At 43.0% G+C, this 25,759-nt stretch overlaps 2 protein-coding genes across 2 annotated transcripts; one reads left to right on the forward strand and one right to left on the reverse strand.

Moving 5' to 3' along the window:
* The first annotated feature begins 410 nt into the window (after positions 1-410).
* Positions 411-11,755, forward strand: MTG2 (mitochondrial ribosome associated GTPase 2). The gene is made up of 6 exons (XM_063350068.1): positions 411-698; positions 2,401-2,548; positions 3,178-3,293; positions 3,934-4,152; positions 5,635-5,773; positions 6,149-11,755. The coding sequence occupies exons 1-6, from the start codon at positions 441-443 to the stop codon at positions 6,541-6,543; spliced, it is 1,275 nt and encodes a 424-aa protein (XP_063206138.1). The 5' UTR covers positions 411-440; the 3' UTR covers positions 6,544-11,755.
* Positions 11,756-20,064: 8,309 nt separating this feature from the next.
* On the reverse strand, positions 20,065-24,343 carry HRH3 (histamine receptor H3). The gene is made up of 3 exons (XM_063350069.1): positions 24,089-24,343; positions 23,622-23,788; positions 20,065-22,712 (listed from the first exon to the last, which is right to left on the reverse strand). The coding sequence occupies exons 1-3, from the start codon at positions 24,297-24,299 to the stop codon at positions 21,828-21,830; spliced, it is 1,263 nt and encodes a 420-aa protein (XP_063206139.1). The 5' UTR covers positions 24,300-24,343; the 3' UTR covers positions 20,065-21,827.
* Positions 24,344-25,759: the final 1,416 nt, after the last annotated feature.

The following is a 25,759-nucleotide window of genomic DNA, read 5'->3' on the forward strand; positions in this document are numbered from 1 at the left end:
GGGCTGAGGGGTAGACTGTCTTCTCAAGCAGCCGAGGGAGACACCTCAAGAGGCAGAGACCCCTGTGGGTCAGTGACAGAGCTCCACGGGCGGCACTGTGTTACCTCAGATGCCGCAGCCAGCTCCAGGCCCAGCTTCGACTTCGAGCGCTGCTAAGACCGCGGCAGGCAGGACACTCAGCAGGCCCCTGAGAGTCAGGGATCCCAAACCCGGCTCCCCGTACCGCTCTTCTACTCATCCCTCGCGGGTACCACAGACTTTGTGCGTACCGCGGCGCCCGGGATCGACGCTAGTCCTGCAGCGGCGGCTGTGAGGCACGACGACGGCCCCGCTGCCTGAGGGGAAGCCGGGCGCAGCTTCCCGCGCTTTCTCCACAGCGACGCGACTGCGCCTGCGCGCGGCCGGGGGCGGGGCGGTCGGTCCCGGCGGCTGCCGGCGCCATGCTGCCGCCGTGCCGGGCCCTGCTGGCCGCCCGGGCCTTGCCGGCTGCTGTCAGCGGCATGTTGCCACTGTGCCGGGCCCTCCCGGCAGCTGCCGGGGCCGTGCGGGGTGGCTGGGCCCCGTGGAGGCCGGCCCTCCTCCATCTCCTCAGGCCGGTGCCGGCGGGGGGCCGGCAGCCGACTTTCTCCACAAGCTGCGCGAAGTTCTCAAAGAACAGGCGGCTGAGGCAAAAAAGAGTCATTTCGGAAAGGAAACTGGTAAGTCCTGAAGTAAACGAGCTGTCGGTGGGCAGCGGGGTTACCTTGCTGGGCGGTAACCTGCCAGGCGCCTCAGAGAACAGCTTACCCGCCCCTTCCTGTGCTCTCCTGACAGCCATCGCGTATGTGCTCCTGATGTGAGGGACTGTTTTTCTAAAATGGGATTAGGTTTGTGAACAGTGAGGAAATAAGTCTGTCGTGTGTCGTTCCCGGTGTTCGGAGAGGCCGTAGGAGCCGTACGGGTGCCCTGAGCCGCGGCTGGAAGCACCCATAGGTCGGGAAAGTAGAGGGTCCTGTGTAGATTTAAAGCTAAAATACCGTTTTGTTTCTCACGGGCTTTATAGTCTTACACAGTAGCCGGCTGCCAAACAGACAGTGCTTTATGTCAGAGAAACTGCAAGGTCCTAGAACTTTTTCTTCATAGTCTTTTTGCGCGTTTAGGGAAAACCTTATTTTCTAATGATCAATAAATTACTTCCCATGTAAAGCGATAGTTTCCTGTCTCGCCGTGTGGGGGTGCCAAATACTTTTCTAAAAGAGGCTTTTTAAGAAATTACTGGCCGTAGTATAACTTTAATAATCAAGAGTTAAGGTTGGTTTGTTTTTTTTTCAGTTTCTCATTTTGGTATCATAATACTAATAAGACTTTTTCTCCCTCCAATACTGTTTGGGCTATTTAATTGAAGTGACCCTTCTCATTCTCATTATGAAGTCCCCTAGTAATTGACAGAATTTGAATGTTACCACAGTCAAGGTCATGCTTTCTCTTTTCATTCTTGATACATAAACAATTTCAGCTGCCTGTATGAATGTATTTCTCTAATACCTTCCCTTGGGGATTTCCTCCCAATTCCTGGAGATAGGTAAATATCATCAAACCTTGCTGACAGAAAAGCTGAAACATAGTGCAGCATAATTAGTTGCCAGAAGTAAGGTATTTAGAAGTTAGTGTCAGAAATAGAGCTAAGATCTGGAATTCTCTTGATACTGTATTTTTTTAGCTCTTGAGCAACAGGTTGTGGCATATGTTAAGAATTCCTGTGCTTACTTTGTTTGCAGATACTTTATATTCTTTGTCTTTAATACTTTTTTTGATTGTTGGAAGGTTGAAGTTTGCCTTGATTTCATCAGCTGTTATAGAAAGTGTGAGTCTGTGTGAGAATATCTCTGCCATACATGTACTATGTCTTTTCTGCAAATTCCAGTTCAATTTAAAGAAGGAAAATGTTTATGTGTATAATTTTTTTAAATTTTTGTTTTCATGAGTAGGAACACAGTTACTGAGAGACTTTTGCTTATCGTGTGGTAGCCCTCTTGAGCTACCTGTCAGCATTATATAAATTTATTAAAAGGATACTTTTCCTGTTATTAGTTCCCTGAATGTGAATTTGGCACTTTAGGCATCTGACCTGCTGCATTAGGTTATATCGACATAGCCTCAGGGAGGTACCTTTAAGGGGGTTCCTAAAAATACTTGAAAAATTAAATCTGTTTTTCTTTAATATTATACTTAGTATGCTGTATTTATGTGATCTGTGAATGACAGCAGAGTTCTGATTTCTTTATTTTTTTTGCGGTTGAATGGAACTCATTGTGATATAGCAGGTCTGCATATTACTGAGTTTTGCATAACAGTCAACTTGTTGGAAGGTGACTCTTGATAAACTGTACTTAAAGGGTACAAAACCCATCCTTGTTACAGACACGCTATTTCGTGGATCACCGTAAAGTGCGTGTGGTTGGAGGACAAGGAGGAGGAGGGGGTCATTCTTTTTATAGTGAACCCAGAAAAATATTTGGAGGTCCTGATGGTGGAAATGGAGGTGATGGGGGTCATGTAATTTTGAAAGGTAAGAGTCACTAAATCTGTTTTGTTTTTTGTTGTTTTATCACTTAGCACCTCACCCCCCAGCAAAAACAATCCCACAGCACACTGTATGTATGGTGGGAACTGGTAAATGTCAAAAATGTTAAAATGGTTCTTTCTGTGTAAGATGTCTTTACTTTTTAAGCTTTGTCCTGAGCTGTGGTAACAGGGACAGAAATGACACTGACAGCCTTAGAAAGCATTTTGAAAATCAAGATATTTTGCAGACATTTTAGTGGCAGGTGCATGACTATGTTGTGATAAGGCTAGGATCTGATCAAATTTTACTCTTGAGATGGATAAAGCTGCGTCTGCCACCACCCTGCTGCAAAATCTTCTAATTTAGCAAATGAATTTTCCAGAGTATTTTGGAATGGTTGATTTTGGAATTACCACATAATGAAGCGCATGGTTAATAAACCTAAGTAAGGGCAGATAAACTTCATCACGACTTACATTAAGATTAGTTTTCCCTGATATGTTATTGTTAGACAGTAAATAGGATATGCATTCATGCAACGTTCAGAAAGGGAAAGAACAGTCAAAAGGTTGTTCTTCTCTGCCTGTTGTACTAACACAATGAGTTTAAAATATGCGTATTTTGCTTTACAGCTGACCGGCAAATGAAATCACTTTCTTCAGTCCTCCCCTTCTATCAGGGTTTTCATGGAGAGAAAGGAAGAAGCAAAAACTGTTACGGAGCTAATGGTGCATACATGTATGTTAAAGTAGGTAAACTTAGGTTGTGTGCTAGTGTGTTAGCTTTGTATTAACATGGCTGATTTTCAAGCTGGATGACCTTATTGTGAGAAAATCTCGTGCTTTTTTTCAGGGAGCCTTGTGTGCTGTCTCTGCTGAGATAGCGCTGGTTGGCACACAGGCAGGTCAAGCTGCTTTAAGTTGTTTGTAAAAGAAAAATTAGACTTCTTTGGAAGGTACATCTTGCCAAAACAAATACAATTCTGATTTGCTTTACTTCTAGGGTTCATATGCCTAGAGCAGTCAGAACACAGAACTTCTCAAATAGGAGCAGACTTTTTTCTTTCATATTTTTTTTTCTTCAACATGCCTGTTTTGGTGCACACCTACAATATTTCTTAGCTCACTACTGTGCTTAGCCTTCTTTGAATAAAAGGAGAGAAAGAGAGTTATAGCACTGTTAACATTTCAATGAAGTGTAAATGTCTGACAGTGCCATTTAGGTCCAGAAACTGAGTCTCATGAAGTCCAGTTCTCTTTTGGGATTCCCCAGATTGAGAATAAAGAGTATTAAATTTCAACAAATCTGCTGGTAAAGGATCTGCTGAAGACAGCTCTGCTGCAGACTTTGGACTGGAGTGTAATGCTTCTGTCTCCCTTCACTTTAAGGTGCCTGTAGGTACATTGGTTAAAGAGGATGGGAAGGTTGTGGCTGACCTCACTCAACATGGTGAAGAGTATGTTGCAGCTTATGGAGGAGCTGGAGGGAAAGGTAATCGCTTTTTTCTTTCCAATGAAAACCGAGCTCCAACATTATTTACTCCAGGAGAGCCGGGTCAGGAAAGGGTCCTACATCTGGAACTCAAGACAACAGCTCATGCGGGATTGGTGAGTGTTGCTGTGGTTCTTCAGGTAATCATTGTAGGATGACACTTGACTGACTGAAGAAATAATGTTTGATAACATTTTTGTTAGCCTTTTGGCTTGCTTGTTTAGAGATGCAACTCAATGCTTTCTTGCTGTTACTTGGTAGAAGGGTGTCCAAAGTGATTTGCAGAGCTGTCACTCTCTTGCTACTTGACGTCATCCTACTTTCGCTAAAATCAACACTATGTATAGGAAAGCGATGTGCAAGATTCATCAGTGATTAATAGACTGACTGATGATGTACAGCAGGCTTTGTCTGCTGGTTCTGCAGATGAACAGTATGGAGAGTTCTTCTAAATTAATTCCTGTTTTCTTGTTTTTTTAAAAAAAGAAAATTGGTAAAATTCAAATTATCTTCTATTTCATCCTTACATTTCTCTTTTTACAGACACTAAACGTTTGACTTTGTTAGTTCTAGATTTAGCATCCTCTGAAATGAAAATACTGTTTAGACATGAATGCTAAGTCAATTTAGGGCTTAAGCTGTTTTCATTTTTAAGTATGGAAATGTTTTAACACCAGCTGGTAAAGCAGTTAAAATTATGCTTTGCTGCAAAGAGTTCTTGCTGTAGTTCAACAACTGCAGAATAACTGTCTGGTCTAGCAGAACTTTGTGAATTTATTTAGCATCTGAGAAAAAAGTTATCATTGGTGGATCAATACACTTAATTCTCTGACCAGCTGGACACTCTGGTTTACTTCTCACATCTTTGGCGCTAATTTGGAAATCTGAGATGAATTTGTTCTGTACTTCACTTCCTCAAGAATTCAGAGTGTCTGACATCAGCAAGTAGGAGAATTTAGGATTTGATCTACTTTCATCTGGGGATTATTGACCATCTATGTAGCTTTCATATATCAACTATTGGATATCCCAGAGTAATTTTATTTCTGAGATAGGTTTGTTTAAATTCTTGCCAGAAGGCCAAGTTTCAATTTAATTCTTTGATGTCAAGGCTATGAAGAGCTGTAAAATCCCAAACTTGTAGGCATTCTTTTTACTTACAGGCCAAACTATGTTACTGAATCGGGGACAAAGCCAATTCTGTATTAATTTGGAAAATAATAAATCAGAGTTAGAGAATACAGATAAAATGGAAAGTGCGGGACAAAGTGTCATAGTATTATTTCAGGGTAAAAGAGATCTTATGGTATTTACACATTTGGCTCTGAACAAAGTAAATACTTAAGATGACACAAAAAAGTTAAGGGGACCCTTCTACATTTGATCTGTTTAACAGTTATGAGAAAATACACATATAAATAAAACAGGGTTTAGGAGAAACAAAAAAGGGAAACCAGGATGCTTTTCAGAACTAAATATGCAAAATTAATGTTCTTATATTCATGCTCGAAGAACCTTGTCACATCTGCAAAAGCTTACAGTGTTTTTTTATTGGAATTAATCTACAACTGTGGCTTTAATGAGTGTTTGTATTCCAGGTGGGCTTTCCCAATGCTGGCAAATCATCACTTTTGAGAGCAATCTCTAATGCAAAGCCAGCAGTGGCTGCGTACCCTTTCACAACCCTAAATCCCCATGTCGGCATTGTCCACTATCAAGACTATGAACAAGTAGCAGGTAAGGATTGTAGTACATTGTGTGTGCCTTGATAGCAATTTGTGTCACCTGTCTTATTCTTTGAAATGCTGCAGAAGTTTAGTAGTTCTGTAGAATTCTTGCTACTTCCAAAGAACTTCAAACAAAACAATGCTGAGAGCCCATTTCAGATTCATTTATATGTGCTCTTAGTATCAAAAGTAGCACTCTGTATTCTGTCCTCACTGGAATAATCTAAATTTAGGGATTTTAAAGGATAATAGCAGCCAAACTTAGCATGAGGTAGGCTTAAATATTGATGCATTGAGATTTAATTCTAAAAGTGTTTGCACTGGCCAGTAAAAGACTGGGGTTTTTTGTTTTGTTGAATTCACTGTGAAATTTCTCTCATTGTAGTTGCCGACATTCCTGGCTTAATCAAAGGAGCTCATCAAAACAGGGGCCTCGGGATGGCCTTCCTAAGGCATATTGAACGCTGCCGCTTTCTCTTATATGTGGTAGATCTCTCTGTGTCTCAGCCATGGATTCAGCTGCAAGACTTAAAATATGAACTGGAGCAATATAAAAAAGGATTGTCTGAGAGGCCTTGTGTTGTCATCGGGAATAAGATTGACCTTGCTCAGTCCAGGATCAATCTGCCACTCCTTAAAGAACAGACAGATGACCGGGTCATCGCACTGTCTGCATTGACAGGAGACAACCTCGAGGAACTCTTATTGCAGTTAAGAGAACTGTATGACACTTATGTGAAGACAGAACAATCGCTAGGGCAGAGCCCGGTCAAGTGGTAGGAACCAGAACTACTGTGAACTGTACTGGAAGGAGAAAAAAAAATGTCGTAATTTGATTAGATGGCATCTGTGTGGTTTTGTTTGGTTTTGGAATTTTTTTTTTTTTTTTTAATGCATGGGCCACAGAATGTGGATTTGTTCTGGACTGTTGCATTGGAAAGATTTGTTTGTTTGTTCATCTTTGAGGTGTCTCAGGTGTTCTACAACAAAAGTTGAAAATTGTAATCATGATGGGTGTTGAATTGGAAACCTGGGTCTTGTTTGGCATTAGGTAGTTAATTATGGACTGAAGAGAATGCTATCTAGTAGAAATGACTGAAATTCAGGATCTGCAGAAGATGCTGGCTTGCTTTCTGAACTGAAGTGACTTCTCAATTTTCACTAATCAAAAATTTTAAAATAAAAATAAGGTTGTGCCACGTTTATCTGTTTTTTATACCATAACCACTTTCATTTGTCTCTTAAACTTTTCTCCTGTTTTGATTGTTTTAGTTTGTTGGTTTTTTTTAATTCTCAGGAGGCACAGCTGCTCAGTGTTTTTAGGGAGGAGGAGTATGAAACAGCTTCAATTAATGATTGAAATTATTTCCTTATTAGTATAAATAAGTAACTATCTTTAAATGCAGGCAGCAGCTAAGTAGCTGTATAAAGTAGCCAGGGAACAGTCATTTGAGACTAACTTCTGAGTTCTTCTCTAGTTTCCTTGAGGAACCTCAAGCAATGTTCTGAGAAATCCAAGGCTTAGCTATTCCAAATAAAAGAAGAATACAGTTCTGTGCCCCCCCCTTTTTTTTTTCCTACATCATTTTGTGGACAATGTTCTTAAATTTTGTTTTCTAGAAGTTCAGAAATCTCCATTTTGAAGAGTGGCTCTTTGCTGTCTCCTCATGCTGAAAGCAGAGCTGCTTCTGTATACTCTGGTTATTTTCTGTGTAAAAGATGGTTATCTTAATAGTGAAAAGTCAAAAGTTATCAAAACATATTATCAAGCTTTTTCATAAGAGACCCTAACAGACTTGTGGAATGCTGAGATACAAATAAATGGTCAAGAGAAACAGTTGTTTGTGAGCCTTTACTTAAGTTTCTTGATTTTTAAAGCGGATTAACTTTCCTTCCAAGACAGCAGCCTGGAATTACAGACCTTACACATACTTTGCCGTATCAATGAAGTACAAAGTAAACTCATTAGCACCATCATAAAATAGAAGATGTGATGTTTGTAAACTTGGCTTTGTTTTTTCAGGAAATACATTAGTTAAGTTTTAAGGACAGTTTGGTGCATTATAAAACACGCACCTATCTCTTGTCTTTGGTTTAGCTTTGTTAGCTTACAAATAAGGATTTCATTATGTTTAAACTAAAATTGACTATTTTCTGCTCTATCAGCAGTAGTAGGAATTACTTGGTGGGTTTAAAAAAAAAAAAATCAGCTGTAGCCTCTAACTACTTACTTCTGTACACTGCAATGAAGGTGATGATTCTCTCTGCTTTTTCCACTGTGCACGTTTTGTTTGATTTAATCTCTAATGCTTCTGAATGGTGCATCCTTAAAAGGCTTCTGAGCAATGGACTGGCTATGGCTAGAACGGGGCAGTCTTGTTCAATTTCTAAATTAAACCTCAGTTCACACCCTCCTGTTCTGTCAGTGTTGGGATCAGCTCTGTGATTATGATTATGAATTAGAACTGGCCTTGCCTATATAAGAAAGAAGGTGCATGCCCCGTGTTATTCTGAAGAGCAGCAGGGGTTTATTCTGGAAAAAGTGCAAGGTCAACTCAAATGCCTGAATTATTAAATAAAAAATATGGGCAAACCAGGTAACCATATTCTGAGAATTTCTTGCTGCGATCAGGTGTGGAAAGTAATCTATGCATTATAAGCAGTGATATTGATATAAATATTATCAGGAAAAAGTGAAAACAAATATTAAATCCCAAAGTCACTCTCATGTTTTGCTTTGTAGTTGCTTCATCCCTGGGATTTACTGAACTGAATTAGGTAGAAGTTAATATTCAGTTCTGCCCTTCTGTTTGGGTTTTGCAGGTTTTTTAGGCTTCACTGTTGTTTTTCCTCAAAAAAACAGAACATTTGATACCTACAAATGTTTCCGCAAATGTTTCTGTTTCTGCAGAACATTTGATATGTACAAATACTTCATGCTCTCTCTGGCTGTATTTTAGTGTTTGGCAGTCTTCGAGAATGACAGATGCTGTTTTAAAAGCCTCTGTACTCACAGGAGCTTTCACCCTTACTTTCTAGTCCTCACGCAACCTCAGTTCTTGGAGCGGAGCGTATTTTATGTAGTGATGTGCAAAAAGCAGAGCAGGTTGCTAGATGGCTTGTTAGAGTGTCCTATTGATCATATAATTGGTTTCTTTGTTCTTAACATTTCGGCCGCCTGTTCTGAGATGACAGTACCAAGTTCCTAACCACATGCTTGGAGGGTTCAAAGAGTCTTTACGGGAGCCCGTACTCCTCCATCTGTTGATGAAAATAGCCAAATAGCTCCAGCTTTAGTGTTGGAACAACTGCTTGTAGGAACTTGAACTTACTGTAGTCAATATACATCTCTACCAAATGAAGTAACCTCGTGCTGGAGGTCCCTGTGTTAATGCTAGAAGGAGCAGCTGTGTGCTCCCAGCACAATCGGAGCTGATAGCCTGGGTCACGTTTCTCCAGTGTGGCAGGAATATCTCTTGCATCCCATTCTAATTATGAGGTGCAGAACTGAGGAGTAACCTCTGTTTCTGCTGAAAAGAAGGTATTTGCAAAGGAAACCTGTTTTACCTCTAGGAACAGAAAAAAAAAAAATCACGTTGAGAGAATGACGAATTATTTCAGAGAAGAATGATACGCTATAGGATTTCTTCCCACTGTTGTTTTGTCTGGGGTTGGGGTGGGCTGGCTTGTTTTCTTTTAGGTTTTGGAGGAGTTTTGATGGCTTTCTTCTGCATGACATTCTTTAACAAGCTTTTGCTTTCCGCTGCTGAAACTTTTGATGTTCTTGATTTTCAGGTTGACAAGATGAAAGAGACGGGGGATTTTATTTCTTATTTTGACAATAACCTTTATTTTAATGTAAATTGAAGTCCAGTCTATTTTATGTTTCCTAGAGAAGCTTCAGCCATAATTTTGTTTAGCGCTTTACAGTTCTAGTACTCATCTTTTGAATACATTTTTTAGTATATGATTACAAGAATATTTTAGTGCTAATTGTGGGGGGTTTTTATATGTTTACTTGCAATTCCCTCCCGCTTTGTAAGTTCTTGGAAAGTGTAGGTGGTATCAATTGAACCAAAAAAGAAAATGAAATGATAATGCAAAAACAAGCATTAAAAAGGATCACACTTTTAAAACATGGATATTGAGGACTCATTGCGGTACATGTTTTAAATAAAACATTGGATCAGTGCATTTAAGCATGGTGTATTTTGCAAGCTGCTTTACTTATATGGTATTGTTAAGCACTTTTTTTTTTTTTGTATTACATAATATGTTTTAAGGTGAATCAGAACGTTTTTGCAATGAATTGATCTGACGGCAATAAAAATGAGGCCCTGGCTGAACTTGTTCTTGGTAGTTCTGCTGGGCTGCAGGACCATGCTGGGAGGAGAGCAAGGGCTGCCACCCCTCCACCCGGTGGGTAGCACTGCTCGGGAGCTTGGCACGGGCGGGAGGTGTAGGACACCACGCCAGATGCTGTGTGATGCCTGCCTGTGTACATTCTGGTAATACGTATGCTTAGGTGTGCGATAGTAAAGTAGTGGTACGTCACCAGTTGCTCAAATGCAATGAAAGGCATTTCATTTCCACAAGTGTCAGTTCTCACTTGGTTTCTTTTTCCATTGCAAGGGAAACTTTTTTCACTATTGTACACGTATTTATTAAGCCTCTTCATAGGGATTTTTATTTTTGAGTAAATTTGTAGTAAGTGAATAGGTACTCTGACTTGAACATGTTTAAAATCTCGTAACCTGTTGTTTTTAAATACTGATTCAAATCACAAAATTAGAGGAATGTCTATGAACCAGAAATGTTACTGCTGGTAGAACGGGACCTTGCCGTAGTTTGCACATGTTTGTACAAGCTACTGGACACAGAACACCAATCTAACTTCTTTGTTGTCTTGTCTTCCACAGGATATTGCTAACGGGGCTCATTGGCTGCCACCTGTAATGTAAGGTTAATGCTGGGAGTGGAGGTTAGGTGTGTTGCAGATGTGTAACTTAATGAGTTATTAATTGAACGGCAGGTGGAACAGACATAGGAGCAGACAGGCTGCTGGAATGCTAATGTTTGTTAACTCTGCAATGGGAATTTAAAGGCAATGAATATAAGCTTTGGCTTAATCTTTCTACAAACACCACTATTGTGTAAAAATGAATTTTTACTAGTAGCAAAATTACCTTTACTTTGGGAGCTCTTATTTTTGGGGACACTGTAACCCATAACCTGGAGTTTGTTGTCTTGCGTACAAGTTCCAAGAGATGAGGCTTCCTGGGAGAGGTAGTACCGTGTGTAGTATGTGTAGGGAGAATGGATAGGTTTGGAGCTCAGCATCTTTTCAATAGGTCTGCAGCCCTGTCGTTCTTGTGGAAGTTATATATTTGGTTTTGGACCACTTCTGTTAATAATGAAGTTCATCGCCATTGTGAAAATAAGGCTGGTATAAATTAAAACTTAATCCTGAAACCGCTAAACTGCATCCTAATATCGATGTGTGCCTGGCCTTTGAAGAACAGCTTTGTTTTCTTCCATTTGTCTTCCATACTGCAGTTTCCAGTGCTGTTCCCCGTTAACAAGTTTCCCCATCTTGTTAAATAGAGATTAATTGTGCCTGCACTACAGAGGTCTGGAAAGACTGAAGTTATTAATATTTGGAGGGGAGGTTATATATGTATGCCAATAATGATAAGGGATGATTTTGCAACTCTTGATAATAGAACAAAGCTACCTTCGGGCTGCACTCCCGAGTTTTCTCTATGCGGTTCTGAAATTTATTATGTGGTATGTGCCCGTTTTTCTGAGACATAAAACATAGCTGGTAGGACAAAGGCAGGGAGATTTTTATCACCTTGTTTTAATATTTAGATTGTGTTTGCCCTTCATTTTCCCACTGAGAGTAATTTTTTCACCTCCTCTTTCCTGATTGAAATAGAATTGTCCAAGGAGGCCTTAACAGCGTCTGATTTCTTATACACAGGTTGTTTTTTTTGTTTTTTTTTTTTGTTTTGTTTTGTTTTGTTTTTTTTATTTCTCTGCCCTTGTTTATATGAAATATGACTTTGACACCTTGAAGTGTGCGTTCCTTGCTTAAGCTCTATTTTTTGCTTATTGCTATACTGTTATGTCACCGAGGTGGAAGTATTTGTGTATTATATTTGTATTTCCTGAGCAATGAGTAAAGACAAAAGACTAGCCATACTACTAAACCGTATAATTATGGTTTAATAACTAACTCATGTCTGCATGCTCAGTTTCAGTAAGAGGTAATGGGTATGGCTGGTTACTTTGTTACAATCCATTTTATTCTGGTAACATTCCATTAATTTTAATTGGAGTCACCCTGGCATAATGCAGTGGTGACCCTGGCCCAAGTCGGGTTTTTTGTGTTGTTTTTTTTTTTTAACCTGAATGTACCATTGCAGTATAGTAAAATGCTGTTATTTTATGTCATCATTATTGGATGAAATAAGGCACAAAACATGAAGAGCCTTGTGCTTATTCACATATGCTGGAAATGTTTTATACAGACTAAATCACCTTTTAAAATAAACACTTTAGAAATGCACTCACATCCAGACTTACTAGCACTGATTGAAAAGCAAGGCTAAAAACTAACTGCAGAACAAATTATCTTTTGTTTTTCAAATCCTCAGCGGGTGCCTTTTTGTCTTTGTAACTGAAGAAATCGATAGTCAATTAATGTGTAGGTAAGAGTCAATATTTTAGAAAACATCTAGGGGTTTGGATTGATTTTAGCATATGGAAAAGCTTGGTCATAGCTTTAAAGATTTTTTTCATTTGAATCTTGACATTTGGTTCCTCGTGCTTAATTATCATTGAGACTGGAACATCACTGTTTTCCAACGACATGTGAGTCCCTCCCTGAACATCCTTTGTAGGTGCACTAATCAGCCATTGATAGAAGTTAGCTATTCACTGGCTAAATCGAGATAAATTAATCTTCCACTAAAATTGGAAAATGCTTATGAAGGAAAATATTTGCATGAGGCCACGTAATTGCTAAAACACTGGTTGTCAAGAAGACATCTGTGATATTACAGATGAAGTATCCATATTTTGATTATCTTATTCATGAAATCGTACTGTTTTGTGGCTATTCATTTCCTGTTGTTTTCCTCTGTTACAAATCAGGAAGATATGTTTGGGCAGCTAGTTTGCTTTGTCCAGACAGGACACACATTTATCACATTTTAAAAAAATACCCTGGTAAAAGGTCACTGTATTAAATCAACATTTTTTTACTGCATTATTTTAGAAAATGTTTATTTTCCTCATTTACCCACCCCCACACCAGACATGTAATGGAAGTTTAGGACAGTAGTTCAAATAAACAATTACTGGGACAGTGAGCTCTGTCTAGAAAAACAAAACCTGGTGACATTAATCACTTCAGTGCCAGAAGTTGTGGTTTTGAAGCTTGCCCGTCTAAGCTATGGATTAAATCCCGTGCTAGCTGGGCAAGGGCTTATGGCCCCTCTAACTATAGATGTAAAAAACGTCGTTTATTTTGGTAAGCTAACTCATCTCTGTTTCTGTACCAACCGAAATTTTCTACCTTCATTAACTAATTTATCGCCATTAGGAAAATGGCTTTGAGGGATGAAAATTTCATGTGTTTTACATCATATCTTCTTCTTTTTTTTTTTTTTTGATATTACAATACCTTATGTTTGAGAGTGATTTATTAACCTTCTCTCACTGGTAGAAACTGGATCACAGAAGGCTGACGTCCAAATCTAGCCCGGCAGGGAAAAGCCTACGTCCCACTGAATTTCAGCAATTTTGAATTTAAATCTGTCTGGATTTGGACGCCAGCATGGTCATGTAGGAACTCTGGCAAGGTGGAAGACCTGGGATGTGGAAAAAATGGAGTGTAGTGCTAGTCCTGTAACACTACTATTTTTAATCTAGGTGTGTTGTACCAGCGTGACTTGCAGCTAACCGCGTATGTCATATTTGCATTTGTAGCTTCAAAGAACTTCACCTAAATGTGTGCAGAGCACGGGAATAGGAGACTCCCTGAAGAGATGCCTGGTTCAGGGTGCTGCTTCGTGTCTGCCCTCCACAAAATCCGCCGATGTCTGTTCTGCCTGTTCGCGGTATCGCAGTTGCCTTTAGCGCTCAGGAACTCTCTGGGAGTGGACTCAAAACAATTCCTGGGGTGGTTTTGAAGGCATTCAGGATTTTTTTTCCACGGTAAATAAAACTTGATTTGTTGGTAGATAAAAAAAATTGCCGCCTGAAACATACAGTTTATTAGCTGATGCTACTAATTCTTATACATTATCACTAATTAAATGCTCTAAAGATAGTAATTTTTGTAATGCTTATTAAATGTATTGAAGTGGCTCGTGAAACTGATCAACACAAACAGTTCTAGAATTGTATAATAAGACTAAATTAAGTTAATGCTGGAGAAGTTAATTTCCTAATGTATTTAGTCTGGAACAAAACCAATAATACATTTAACTAACCAGGTCGCTTGATGAACAGTTGCGCAGTTGGAAATTTGCTTTTAGTGAATATTCCACCTAAAAAATAGTTCTATTCCCACTTTCGTGCTAGTAAAGCCTGAGTGCTGATATATTAATGGAGAAAATAATTGCAGCGGGTCACAAATGTAACTGAATAAAGAAGAAACTTGGTCAGATTTTCTCAAAAAATATTTTATGCTTGTTCTTGTCTTTGATAGTTAATATATCTGTTTTTCTCGGGCAGTTTGGTAGATCCTGTTGGCACACAAATACATCTTCAGAGACTGTAGTACAAGTTACGTTTAGGCTCACTGAAGTTGCTGTTTTATTTGCTTTGGTGTGGAGGCGGCAATTCTGTTGTACTGCCTGCTGATTTGCTAAGTTGTCATGCCATAGTTCTGAGTGATTAATATTGATTAGAAATTTTCTCTATTTATAAGTTGTGATTGAAGGGCACTCTACTGAAAGTAATGCATAGCAAATAGTACGCCGTGAATTAATTGCTGAGGTGAAAACATGTTGATCATAATGACCTTAGATAGTTGATTTCCCTGTTACTTTTCTGTTCACAACTTTAGCTGGGGCAGGCTCTCGAGATGAATGAAGGACGGTTGTATTTCTAGTTTTCTCAAAGGAAATTGCTATAAAACCCATGTTCTTGGAAACAACTTTTGAAGTGGTTGGTTTGACGCAGAGGTCAGGAGCATGTGGGATTTTTGAGGGGGAATTTCTAAGGGATTTCAGCTCTGTCTTTCTGAAATGGATGAACTGTTGTGCATGAGTCTGCATGAGTTCTTCCCACTGAGAACTTCAGAAAGGGTATGTTGGGTGCTTTAGTCCTCTGCTGAGATTTTAATTTATCTTCTTGCTGTATACTCGCAATGGCAGTCGTCCATGCATGTTTGACTTCGGTCTTTCCCTTACTCTAGAATTAGCTATATGTTGACATTCTTCTGTCTATATAGTCCCATAAAGTACTTTGCGACCTCCATTAAAAGTATTAATGGCAACAACAAAGGATCTTCTTACTTGTTACTTTCATGAAAGCTCTTGCATAACAGCTTAATTCCTAGTTCTCCGAGCGCTCTACATAAGCTTCATGCAAGTATACGTGTTATTTTATCCCTCTATATTTTGAATACAAAGCTGTATCAGAGATACTAAACAGTGCTTTAGCTGTAATGGTCTATTAGATTTGTGCTTCTTAGAGTGTAAATTAGTTTCGTAATGGAGGGTAATTGCTCTGCTTTGTCAATCCGTCATCAATTCATGAACGCTGCAGGGCGTACGTGCAACCTCATGTTCAAGGAATTATATATGCAACTCCTGTTATTGTTTGTTGTTCAATAAACAGCTTCTAATGACTAAAGCTGTGTGTGAGTTGTTACTTAACGGCTAAAAAATTTGCCAGAACTGTCATTGCCCTTCTAGCAGAGAGCTGCTTGCTTGTGAATGCTCTGAGATATCTTGACGGAGATTATTAACTACTTTGCAATCAGTTTTCCTTCAGTGTTAATTGTGCTGCGAAACCCTAGGGTATTGTGTTAAAAACCATTCAAAAGTCAGTGTCACGTCACAGATGCATTTTTGTGCTTAAAAGAACAGATGCCTAAGTTGTGGGCACAGTCTGCCTATAGAAACTCTATTTTTGTTATGAATTGTGCATTTACATGCACAGGAGGGACACTTGTGATGTTTGTACACACATGCACCGCAACCGCCTGCCTTCATACCCTTTCCTTGCCATCTCTAATATATAATAACCCTTGTGTGTTATGGCAGGGGGTCTTAGGAATTATTGACAGGTATTTGATGTAGAAGAAAAGCCTTTACAACACAACAAAAAGTCCTGCTTGGTGCATCTGAGTCATTTAAAAAATTGTTACAGGTGGTAGAATTTGACAAATGGAAAAATAACAGTCTTGTTCTCCCCCCACAAATGTGCGTGCGTAGCTCTACCTGTAATGTTTGGTAATTGGATTAAATATTAGTTCCCTTTTGTGCCCAGACTGTGCAAGCAGCTTGTAAATTATGGAGTAAAAATGTGGAGCTTGTGAATACCTAGTAATAAGTAATGCTCATGCATCCTGGACTGTAGCAATAAGAATGGTGCTGATTTAATGAGTCATCAGCATTCCTGAGCTCGCAACGAGAATTTTAGGGACGGACCTGGGTTTTCTTGCCTTTGAGGTGTGTACGCGTCTTCCTCTCCCAGGTAGCAGTTGGGTTTGTTGAAGTGAATGCCAATGATAGTTTTATATCTCAGTAAAACGATGGTACCCGGTTATAGGTAATACCTTTCACCCTGCAGAATTCCTAGTTGCTTTTCTAAACCCCGTAATTCCTTAATGCTGCAAATACAACTATATTGGCAGAAAAGTACGTCGTGCGATGGTAAGGAGGAAAGGAGGTGATTTACATCAAGGTTAAGGGAAGACAGAAGTGCTGTGAGTTCCCCACTGTCCACCAGGACATGTGTGAAATTGTGTGTGAAAGGCTGGCTTTGTGGTGGTAGAAATGGAGAGCGCTTTTCCCTTTTGTGGCGCTCATTCAGGGTGGCTGGTGAAGTGTTTTTATTCTTGCCTGCAATTCCCACATCAGAAGTAAAGATAATAACGCTCCTTATTGTGTTCCATCTATTTGCAGAACGGGCTCTGTGGAGAGGAGGAGGTCTCTTTCAAGATCGGGTCTGTACTGCAAAGTTGGGCTGGTATCGCTGCATGGGAGCTGGGGTTATGAAAAATGAATCCTCCCTCGTAGAAATTGTGTTGTTAAACTTCTTTCTAGCAAGGATGCTAACCTACCGTCTTCCCATCCGAGTTCTGCTGTGAAAATGAGTGTTCATTTACAAACATGGAAGGAAAACCGTTAGCATTCTTTCAAATCAAAATGTAATCACATCTTCCCAATTTCAAAGACCACCCCTGTCGCAAAATCTCATTAATTATTCCAGACAGGTGTTTTTCAACAAAAGCTCCTTCTTGTGTTCTCTCTTCTTCTCTAGCCTCCTGCTTGAGCTAACGAAGCTTTGGTGATGCCCCTGGAACAACGGAGCAATTTGTATAACTCCGGGTTGGGGAGGACAAACAAGGAACAGTAATTGAGGAGGGGTGCTGGGAGCAGAGATCCTCTGTCTGTGTAAAGAGATCTCTCGTTATTGGTGATTAGGGAGGGAGCGTTACAGAGCCACAAAGAAAGTAGCTGTGCTGAAAAATGTTCTTTGACAGTTTATTGATATGCAGGCCCACAGACCTCGTTACGGTGGCCTTTCCATCCTTCAATTAATGGAGTGTGGGTTTATGTTAAGGGAAGGGAACTGGCATTACCTCCGCACAGGTCTTACGGGAAGGCGCTCAGCCCATTTCCTTAAAAAGCTCCTGGGTATGATTTACAGCTGCACCAACTTTGTTTACTAACACTCCATGCATAAATTGCAGACTTCTCTGGAAATAGCCGGGTTTCTTTTCTGTGCGGAAGCCTGTGTGCTTCCACAACTATTTGATGCGTATTCGTAATTCCAGCAAGTCTCCTTTCATGGTTTTGGAAAACAGGTCCTGCCTGCTCGATTTATGTCTAGACAATAGGAATGGGGCATTTCGGGGAGCAGGCATGGTAGCAAAAAATACAGATGTTTTGCTAGGCTAGTGGCCAAGAAGCCCTGCCTTGCCTAATGGTAACGTGTTTTCACAGTTCACGTGTGATTATGCCTAGAAGCTCCCTAGTCCCTGCCTCTTCCAAATGCATACAGACCTTCGCATTCTGAACACTAGAAATCAGCAGAATTCAAATACTCTTTTAAGCATATTTGAATTGGTAATCAGCTGCTCTGAAACTTCAAACTAGCTTATAACATTTTCAGTGTGAAACCCAGGCTCAGGTGTGACCTCATGTCCAGGCATAAGCAGTTATTTTTCTTTTTTATTTGGCAAGGCAAGAGCTCTTCTTTCAGGAAGGAATATAAGTGTATTCCTTGCAAAATCCACCAATGAATAAAATTACTTCCAGCTAAGTTTAGGTAATTCTGCCCATATGGAGGTCAGAGACCATAAAAATGCTGTGCAAAAGGCTCGCGGTGAAATGTATCCATTTCTTTACGCGTTGGGGAAAGGACTTTAAGACCGAAAGCGCATTCTGAAAGCTCAGAGAAAAGTACCATTAGGGTTTTAAATTATACAGAAATATATTGATGTCACTAGAAAGTCTAAGATGATGTCTAAGAAAGTGCGGTGCTTGCACAGATGGCATGTGCTTTTCAGGTACATCGTGGTCTTATGGATCACTGAAAGCAAAACCAATCTCCACCAACTCCCCGTGAGAATTAGGAATTTTGAGAGTCTCCTAAAACTGGGTATTTTGCTTACAGCTTTAGCTCTTTGACTTGTGAACATGTGAAAGGGAGGAATTCCTACCCCATGTGCTTGCAAAGTCACCTTGAAATTTAAAGCTGGTCTCACAGCTGTTGAGCAGAGTCACTGCCTGGGTTTGTAGGGGAAAAACTGCTGATTGCCTTCAGTACACAAATTCTTAACTGTAAGCTGAGAATTTGAGATTGCAGGCTCAGACTATCTGGGAAAAAAGTCACGTTCGGAATTTAAACAGTTGCAAGTCCCTTTTTAAATGGCTGCTTGCTCTGCTTGTGGTGTGCAGGAAAACCAGTTCTGGAGCTCGGAGTGTTGAAGTGTTGGTTTAGTTTTTGTTCTTTTTTTTACAGTTATTTCCATGAATTCAAGCTCTAAAAAGGGAAAATGTCTAGAAAGGTGTGTGTGGGGGGAAAGCCTGCTAAAATAACTCAGTATGTGCTCCCTGTTGCTTAGCTCTGATGTTCTTGCATAATAATGTTTTAACATTCTTGACATGTATTGGAATGTGGAGGAAATAAGAAAAACAACCCACTCTCCTCTGTCATCTTCCTATTTTATTCTACTAGAAAGCCCAATTACTCGTCCCTGCCCAGGCAAATGTCTTGCACAGGAATTGATAAAGTCTTTGTGCATTCGTTTACTCTGAAGTAACAAACCCGCGGTACGGAAGGTATTCTCACGTCTCGTTTATCAGAGATTTAGCTGTTAACACAGAGAGCTGTGAGAGTTTGTTTAGGTGAGCTTTTATCTTTTCTGTTAGGTTTCCTCTCTCTTAAAATAATAGAAAGCGTCTGTGCTAATGAGATTGCTGGGCTTTCCGTTATGTTTAGGGGTATTTCTGTGAAAAAACAAGCCCCCCAAAAAGGGAGAAGGGAAGGAACCCAGCAAGGTGCGTTATGCCGTGATCTTACTCATTTTTGTTAAATAACTGGTATCTGCCTTGAGTTTTCAGTAGCTGCCTGTAGCATCATATTTGTTTTGGTGGCAGTACATGGCATGCAATCAACGTTTATTTGCAAGCATGCCAAGGACTGGTGAAAGAAATCAGGGGACCAGAGGGATGTGTGTCCTACAGGTACAAAAAAGAGACTTTTGTGTCATGTTGGGGCAAAGGAAGCGCTACAGGAGCAAGTGTTGTGGGCACGGCTTCAGAGTCCGAGAAAATCTTCCTGGAGAAAGCTGGCTCTCTGAGTGATGGAACGATGAAACGGGGTCTGTTTCCCTTTTGCAACTGATTTAGTATCACTTTAACAGCTGCTTGGCCTCTGCTGTGGCCAGACTATTAGAGGTAAGAGAAACTCAGCTGTTTGAGGAGCTATTTTTTTGTGGAACGTACAGGCTTTAACTGTCTCCTCAGGCAAATCCATAGATGTTTTGCTTTCAGTTGGATTTTATCATTTCCAGCAACACCCTGTCTACTGTAAAATATTTGGCAAGACTCGTATAAAAATACTTTATTGGGGTTTTCAGAAGGTAGCAGACACAAGGAAAGGTACAGGCAGGCTCAACAGCACGTACTGTCAGTTCTTAGTACACTTACTTCAAAGGATGTATTTTAACCCGTATATAATGGTCTGACTGAACATGTCACAAGACTGAAATATCGTATACACAAAACCAGACATCATTTACAACCTGATTTCAGGTGACAACACTGATCCTACTCAACCAATATCACTGGAATTAAAGTTGGATAGCATTTTCTTTTATTCCTAGCAGCAGCCAAAAAGCAGCGTGCTTACAGCAGCGAAGTGTAATTGGCAATCACAACACCATAAGCTTTTGGGTACTACTTCACAGCATTTGGGTTTCTATTTGTAATTGTAGTTCTCAGATTTATGATCTTGAACTTCCCTGTACAATACTGTTAAATATGAGTGTTTGCCATGGCAACTAATTATGTATTTGTATTACTAGATCACCGAGCGGCGCCAATGGAGATGGGCAGTTGAAGTCTTTCGCTTTATGGTCGTGCTACATCTGTTCCCAAAGAGGTTAGAGAATAGGACAAGGATAACGAAGCCCGTGATGGGAAGCAGAGATAAAATGCCCAAGATTTTATGTTAAGACAGAGGTTAAAGCCCTGCTCTCTTGAATCTGGTGCTCTATCTGTGAAAAGAGTTGACTGCTTTAAAAAATTTTAAAATTAAAAACATTGATGGTGATGTTGCCTGGATCAGCTCAAGCCGGGTCTCCATTCAAATTATTTATTTCAGAAGAAAGCACGCAAGGGTTCTGGGACTTGCTAGAATTAAGAGCTCTGAAAGAAACTTAAAGAAAAAAGGAACACAAGTTTCGCTTTTCCCAGTGCTTGTCGTTCTCTAGCACATTGCCAAAAGAGTATTTTTAAGATGCTGCAGAGGAGATTTTAAAATGTCTTTGGGTCATGGTGAGGGAGGCTGTGGAGCAGCCGATGCCCCGCTGGCACCTTTCCCTCTTCTGGGGGCTGCCCGGGCTCCCGCCCCCCGCTGCTCCTGCTGTGGGAGCCCTGCTCTGCCGGGGCCGGGAACAAAGAAACCCGCTCAGTTTTGAAGCCGGGATCAGGGAATGCCAACAGGGTGCTTCAGGATGCTCGACGCCTCCCAGTCTGGCTGTAGACTCCTTTGGGCAGAGATTTGTCCCTTCTTGGGGAGTGGAAGGGACACGGATTGCACCACATGCAACGGGCATCTAGGCTATGGCTGTGGCTGCTGGGGCAGTAATGAGAAATGAGGTGTTTCCCTGCTGCTTCCTTCTTTTCTTTCTGTGTCATCACACAAGTTTAATATCTTAAGTGTAAGGAAAAAACCCTCCCGTTCATGGGAAAAATCAGGTTTGCAAGCAGGTGAAATGTACTTTAGTCCAGTAGTTTTAGGCTAGATATTTATTTTTGTTAGCTTTTATTTTTCACTTTTCATTTTAACGAAGTGCTGGTGCCACTCTGGCTGACTAGGTGGCAGCAGAGCTCTTTTGTGGCACCTGCAAGCGGAGGACACGGATTTCACTGACTGTGATTAATGTCAAAAAAAAATCCCTTACCCTTCTATTCCGTGTGATTTTGTTGTTGATGGACTAGAACAAATGAATAGTGGTCTCCCTGCTGCCTTCCTCATGTGCCCCAGCCCAGTGCTCCCAGGTTTCTCCAAGGAAGCAAGCTACAGCACTTTTCCGTAACACGGGTGTATTAAAACAAGGCTCCTCTCCTCCGCACACGGGGCTGGCTTCACTTCCAGCAGTTCTGGAGGGGATCGTGAGGTTGAATCTTCAGCTTCTTGGGACAGAGGAGTTTAATAAAAGCTCTTCTGAAGCTGTAGTGGCAGAGAGGGTAGAGGACAGGGTTGACAGCGGAATTGATCCACAGCAGCCAAAAAGAAGTCTCGTACCAGTAGTCAGAGATGCAGTGGCCATGGCAGCCAGCACGGATGATCATCAGAAGAGTGTACGGTGCCCAGCAAATCCCAAAAATGCCCACGATGATTGCCAGTGATTTAGCCACTTTCTTGTCTCTGGAGAGCCTGAAGCGTTGAGTCATGCTCTGGGACACTATCTTCATCCGTTTCTCTAAGGACAGAGTGGATGCTGAATTTTTACAGCTCTTTTTGTTGCAACACTTGGGTTTCCTGGAGCTCTCGGAGCTCGTTGACAGCAGGTCTTTGGCACCCAGGCTGGCCAGGGAGGCTGCTGCTTGAGCTTTGCTCTTAGAGAGGTCGAGGGTTTCAGCTGGCTCCTTCTGCTCCCACTTGCAGCATTTCAAAGAAAGCTTTGCTTCTGGGCTCATTTCCATCTCTTCGGTGAAGGAGTGGTTGTGCACTTCGTGGAAAACATCCAGGCGTATTTTGGTCCGCTTCTGTATGTTCAGGTAAATGCTCAGGTTGAAAAACATTACGCTGATGAAAGGGGTGAAAAACTCCAGCGTAGAGGCTGTCATGAGAAAATACCAGTTGTAGAAAAATTCAGCGTAGCATTCCCCGGTGGGTATGATACTCCGGCCTGATATGTACTCCCAGCTGATAATGGCAGGTCCGTAAAGCAGGAACGCTAGTACCCACACCATCACCATCTTCAGCACCGCTCGCTTGGTGTTGCCTTGCTGGGCTCTGTAGGCGACCTGCAACGGGGAAACCTTTTCTTAAGTATGGCCACACACCCCAACTGGTTGAGGCTCTTCACAAATGAACTGCTAGCGTTCCTGGCAAAGTTGCTAGGCAATATCCCAGCGGTCTAACAAATTCATGTGCCATAGGCGACAGGAGCAATTGCTAGATAAATCACACTCCTGCAGGGAAGACTTAGAACCCTCATCTCGCAGCTCCAAAAGCAGACGTGGCTTCTGCTTAGTGGAAATGTACTGACTGGTTTGGAGCCCAGCAGTCTGCTGCACTCCACCACTTGCCCGAGTTGTCCCCAGCTACTCTCTGCAACCCCGGGCAGACGCACGCCTCCAACTCCTGGACCAGCTCTGGCTCTCCCTGAGCCTTGGACCTAATCCCTGTTGCATTTGGAGTCAGGGAAGACGCAAACAGCCATGGATCTGATCTGCCTGCGAACTGCTCGTTACCTCCTTGTGAAAGGCCGAGCGTTTTCATCTCACCACGCGCCCGGAGACCTCAGGGCTGTGCCCTGCCAAAGGTGGTACTGCAATCTCCTGCCTTGGTAGCCAGGGAGAAGCTGGGAGTCCGACCGCAATCCGCCTGTTTGTCCTGGAGATAATAAGCCCCTGCAAGTTAGTAATAGGTCTGCTTACCTCGCTGACTCACTTGTACACCACTGTCCTGTCATCTGGGAAGGGAACACCTGCACAATGGGGTCTGGACCCTAAATGATTTAATTATGTCAGAAACACTAATCTGCAACCACAGCTGAATTATGTATTTGTGGGTAATTATTGCTTTCCATCACTAGGCTGAAAGATTCCTAATTTCTGGAGGATTCAAAGAGCTTTTAATTATTACAGAGACTATGGAGAATAAAGCAGGAGGAGAGTTATTCCTCCCTCAGCTGCCATGACAGGACTCACCGCTCTTGTCACCGAGAGGAATCTGTCGTAGCTAATCAGCACGATGTTGAAGACCGAGGAGGTGCAGAGCAGGTAATCAACTACCAGCCAGAGTTTGCAGAGGCTTCTCCCGAAGATCCATCTCCCCGTCAGCACATAGGGCACGTACAGGGGGATGCAGAAGGCACCTGCAACCGGAGGGTTCCCTTTGCTTCGCCTGCGGGAGCCCGCTCGGCGGCTGCCCCCGGGGGGAGCTGCGGGACCCGGCCGGGGGGTGACCGCAGGGTGCCCGGAGGGGACCCCGGGGCTGCGGGAGGGTGTCGGGGGGCGGGAGCGGGACACGGCCGGCGGGGACCCGGGGGTGCGGGTGGGGGGACGCGAGAGCAGCGGGGCCGGAGGCAGCCCCCGCCCGCCCCGCCGCCAAGTTGCTGCCGGGGCGCGGAGCCCCGCGGTGGGATGGGGACGACGGGTCGGGGACGGCACTTTACCTACTAGGAAATCCGAGATGGCCAGGTTGAGGAGGAAGAAGTTGTTCTGGGTGCGCAGGCTGGAGTCCGCCACGAAGGCCAGCATCACCAGCGCGTTGCCGGCCACCGTGACGGCGATCAGCAGGGCCATCAGCGCGCCCAGCGCTGCCGTGCCCGCGGCGGCGAAGCGCCCGGCGGCGGCGGAGCCGTTCAGCGCCCCGCCGCTCTCCATGGCCCGCGATCCGCGCCGCGCCGCCGCCGCGGGGCTGCCGCCCCTCCCCGCCCCCGCCCGCCCCGCCTCCCCGCCCCGCCGGGGGCCGCAGCCCCGCGCTGCCCTGCGGCCGGGGGGACCGGCCATCCAGCCCTGAGCGTCCCTGCGGCCACCCGGAACATCCTCGCATCCCTCCAGAGCAGCCCCGAAGCCCCCGAAGCATCCCTAAGTCCCCCCAGAGCAACCCTGAGTCCCCCAAAGCATCCCTAAGTCCCCCCCGAGCAACCCTGCATCCCTCCAGAGCATCCCTGAGTCCCCGCAGAGCAACCCTGCATCCCCTCAGAGCATCCCGGCATTCCTCCAGAGCATCCCTGCATCCCTCCAGAGCACCCCTACATTCCTCCTTCCCTCTCAATCAGGAATGCAGAATCATAGAATTGTCTGGGTAGGAAGAGACCTTTCAGCTCATTGAGTCCAACCATCAACCTAACCCTGACAAAAACCATCACTAAACGTCCTTTAATCCTCCTAGAGTACCCTGTATTCACCCACAGGAACACCCCTGCACCTCCCCAGTGCATCACCCTCCCGACAGAGGCCATGGGGAGCGCTTAGGGTCCCTGCCTCGGTGTCTCTGCTTCAGTGGAGAGCAGTGGAGGTCGAGGCTTAACTTGCCTTTTGCTTGGAGGGCAGGCAGGAGCGCTCTCCGGGCAGGCGGAGCAGGGAGGGTGATGCTCTTGCCCCTGCCCCTTGCTGGCAGCAGGAGGAAGACATAAAGCTGCCTGGGAGCAGGCAACTCTTCACCAAGTGGCCGTGCCACCTGGTCTGCAAACCAAGGAGTCCTTGCCCACAGTGCCCAGCTCCAGGGGGAAGATTAGTGCCTCCTTCTCCCTCCACTTGTTTAGCTTTTCATACCTAAGGAGAGTAACTTTTGTTTGAATACTTTCTTCAGTTGGTGATGCTCCAGGATGGAGTTACCTACCACCGCCACACCCCTGTGTGCAGTGCCTGCTCCAGACCGCAGGAGTGGAAAGGTCTTCATGGGTGTCCCGTCGCCGGGGTAGGGTCAACTCGCCACAACCACCACCCTGGAGAATGGCATGGGGACGTGTAGGGCAGCGGCACTGGAATCCAGGGAGGGATACTGGCTGGAGATCCTGGCAAAGTGCCTTTCTTTCTGGGGAAGTCTGATAAGTTGTGTGCGTCTTTGAAGTACAGCGATTAAAAAAGCAAAGCAAGAAAATTGTGCAAACCCAGAACCATGCATGAAGATAATGCCCAGGGGGGTTGCCGCCTTCTGATTACTCCAAAAGCCATTTTCACATCAGGAACTGTTACAGCCTCGCAGAATTCCTCTTCAAACCCACTACCACAGCCGCTATCTTGATAGCAGATGCTGATCCTGCTGGGAGGAGGCTGAAAGGGCTATTTTAAATCACGCTAAATCATTTCTAGCCAGCACAGCCGGGAGGTGAGAGCAC

The sequence above is a fragment of the Chroicocephalus ridibundus genome, chromosome 12 (assembly GCF_963924245.1).
Source record: "Chroicocephalus ridibundus chromosome 12, bChrRid1.1, whole genome shotgun sequence".
NCBI classification, from domain to species: domain Eukaryota; kingdom Metazoa; phylum Chordata; class Aves; order Charadriiformes; family Laridae; genus Chroicocephalus; species Chroicocephalus ridibundus.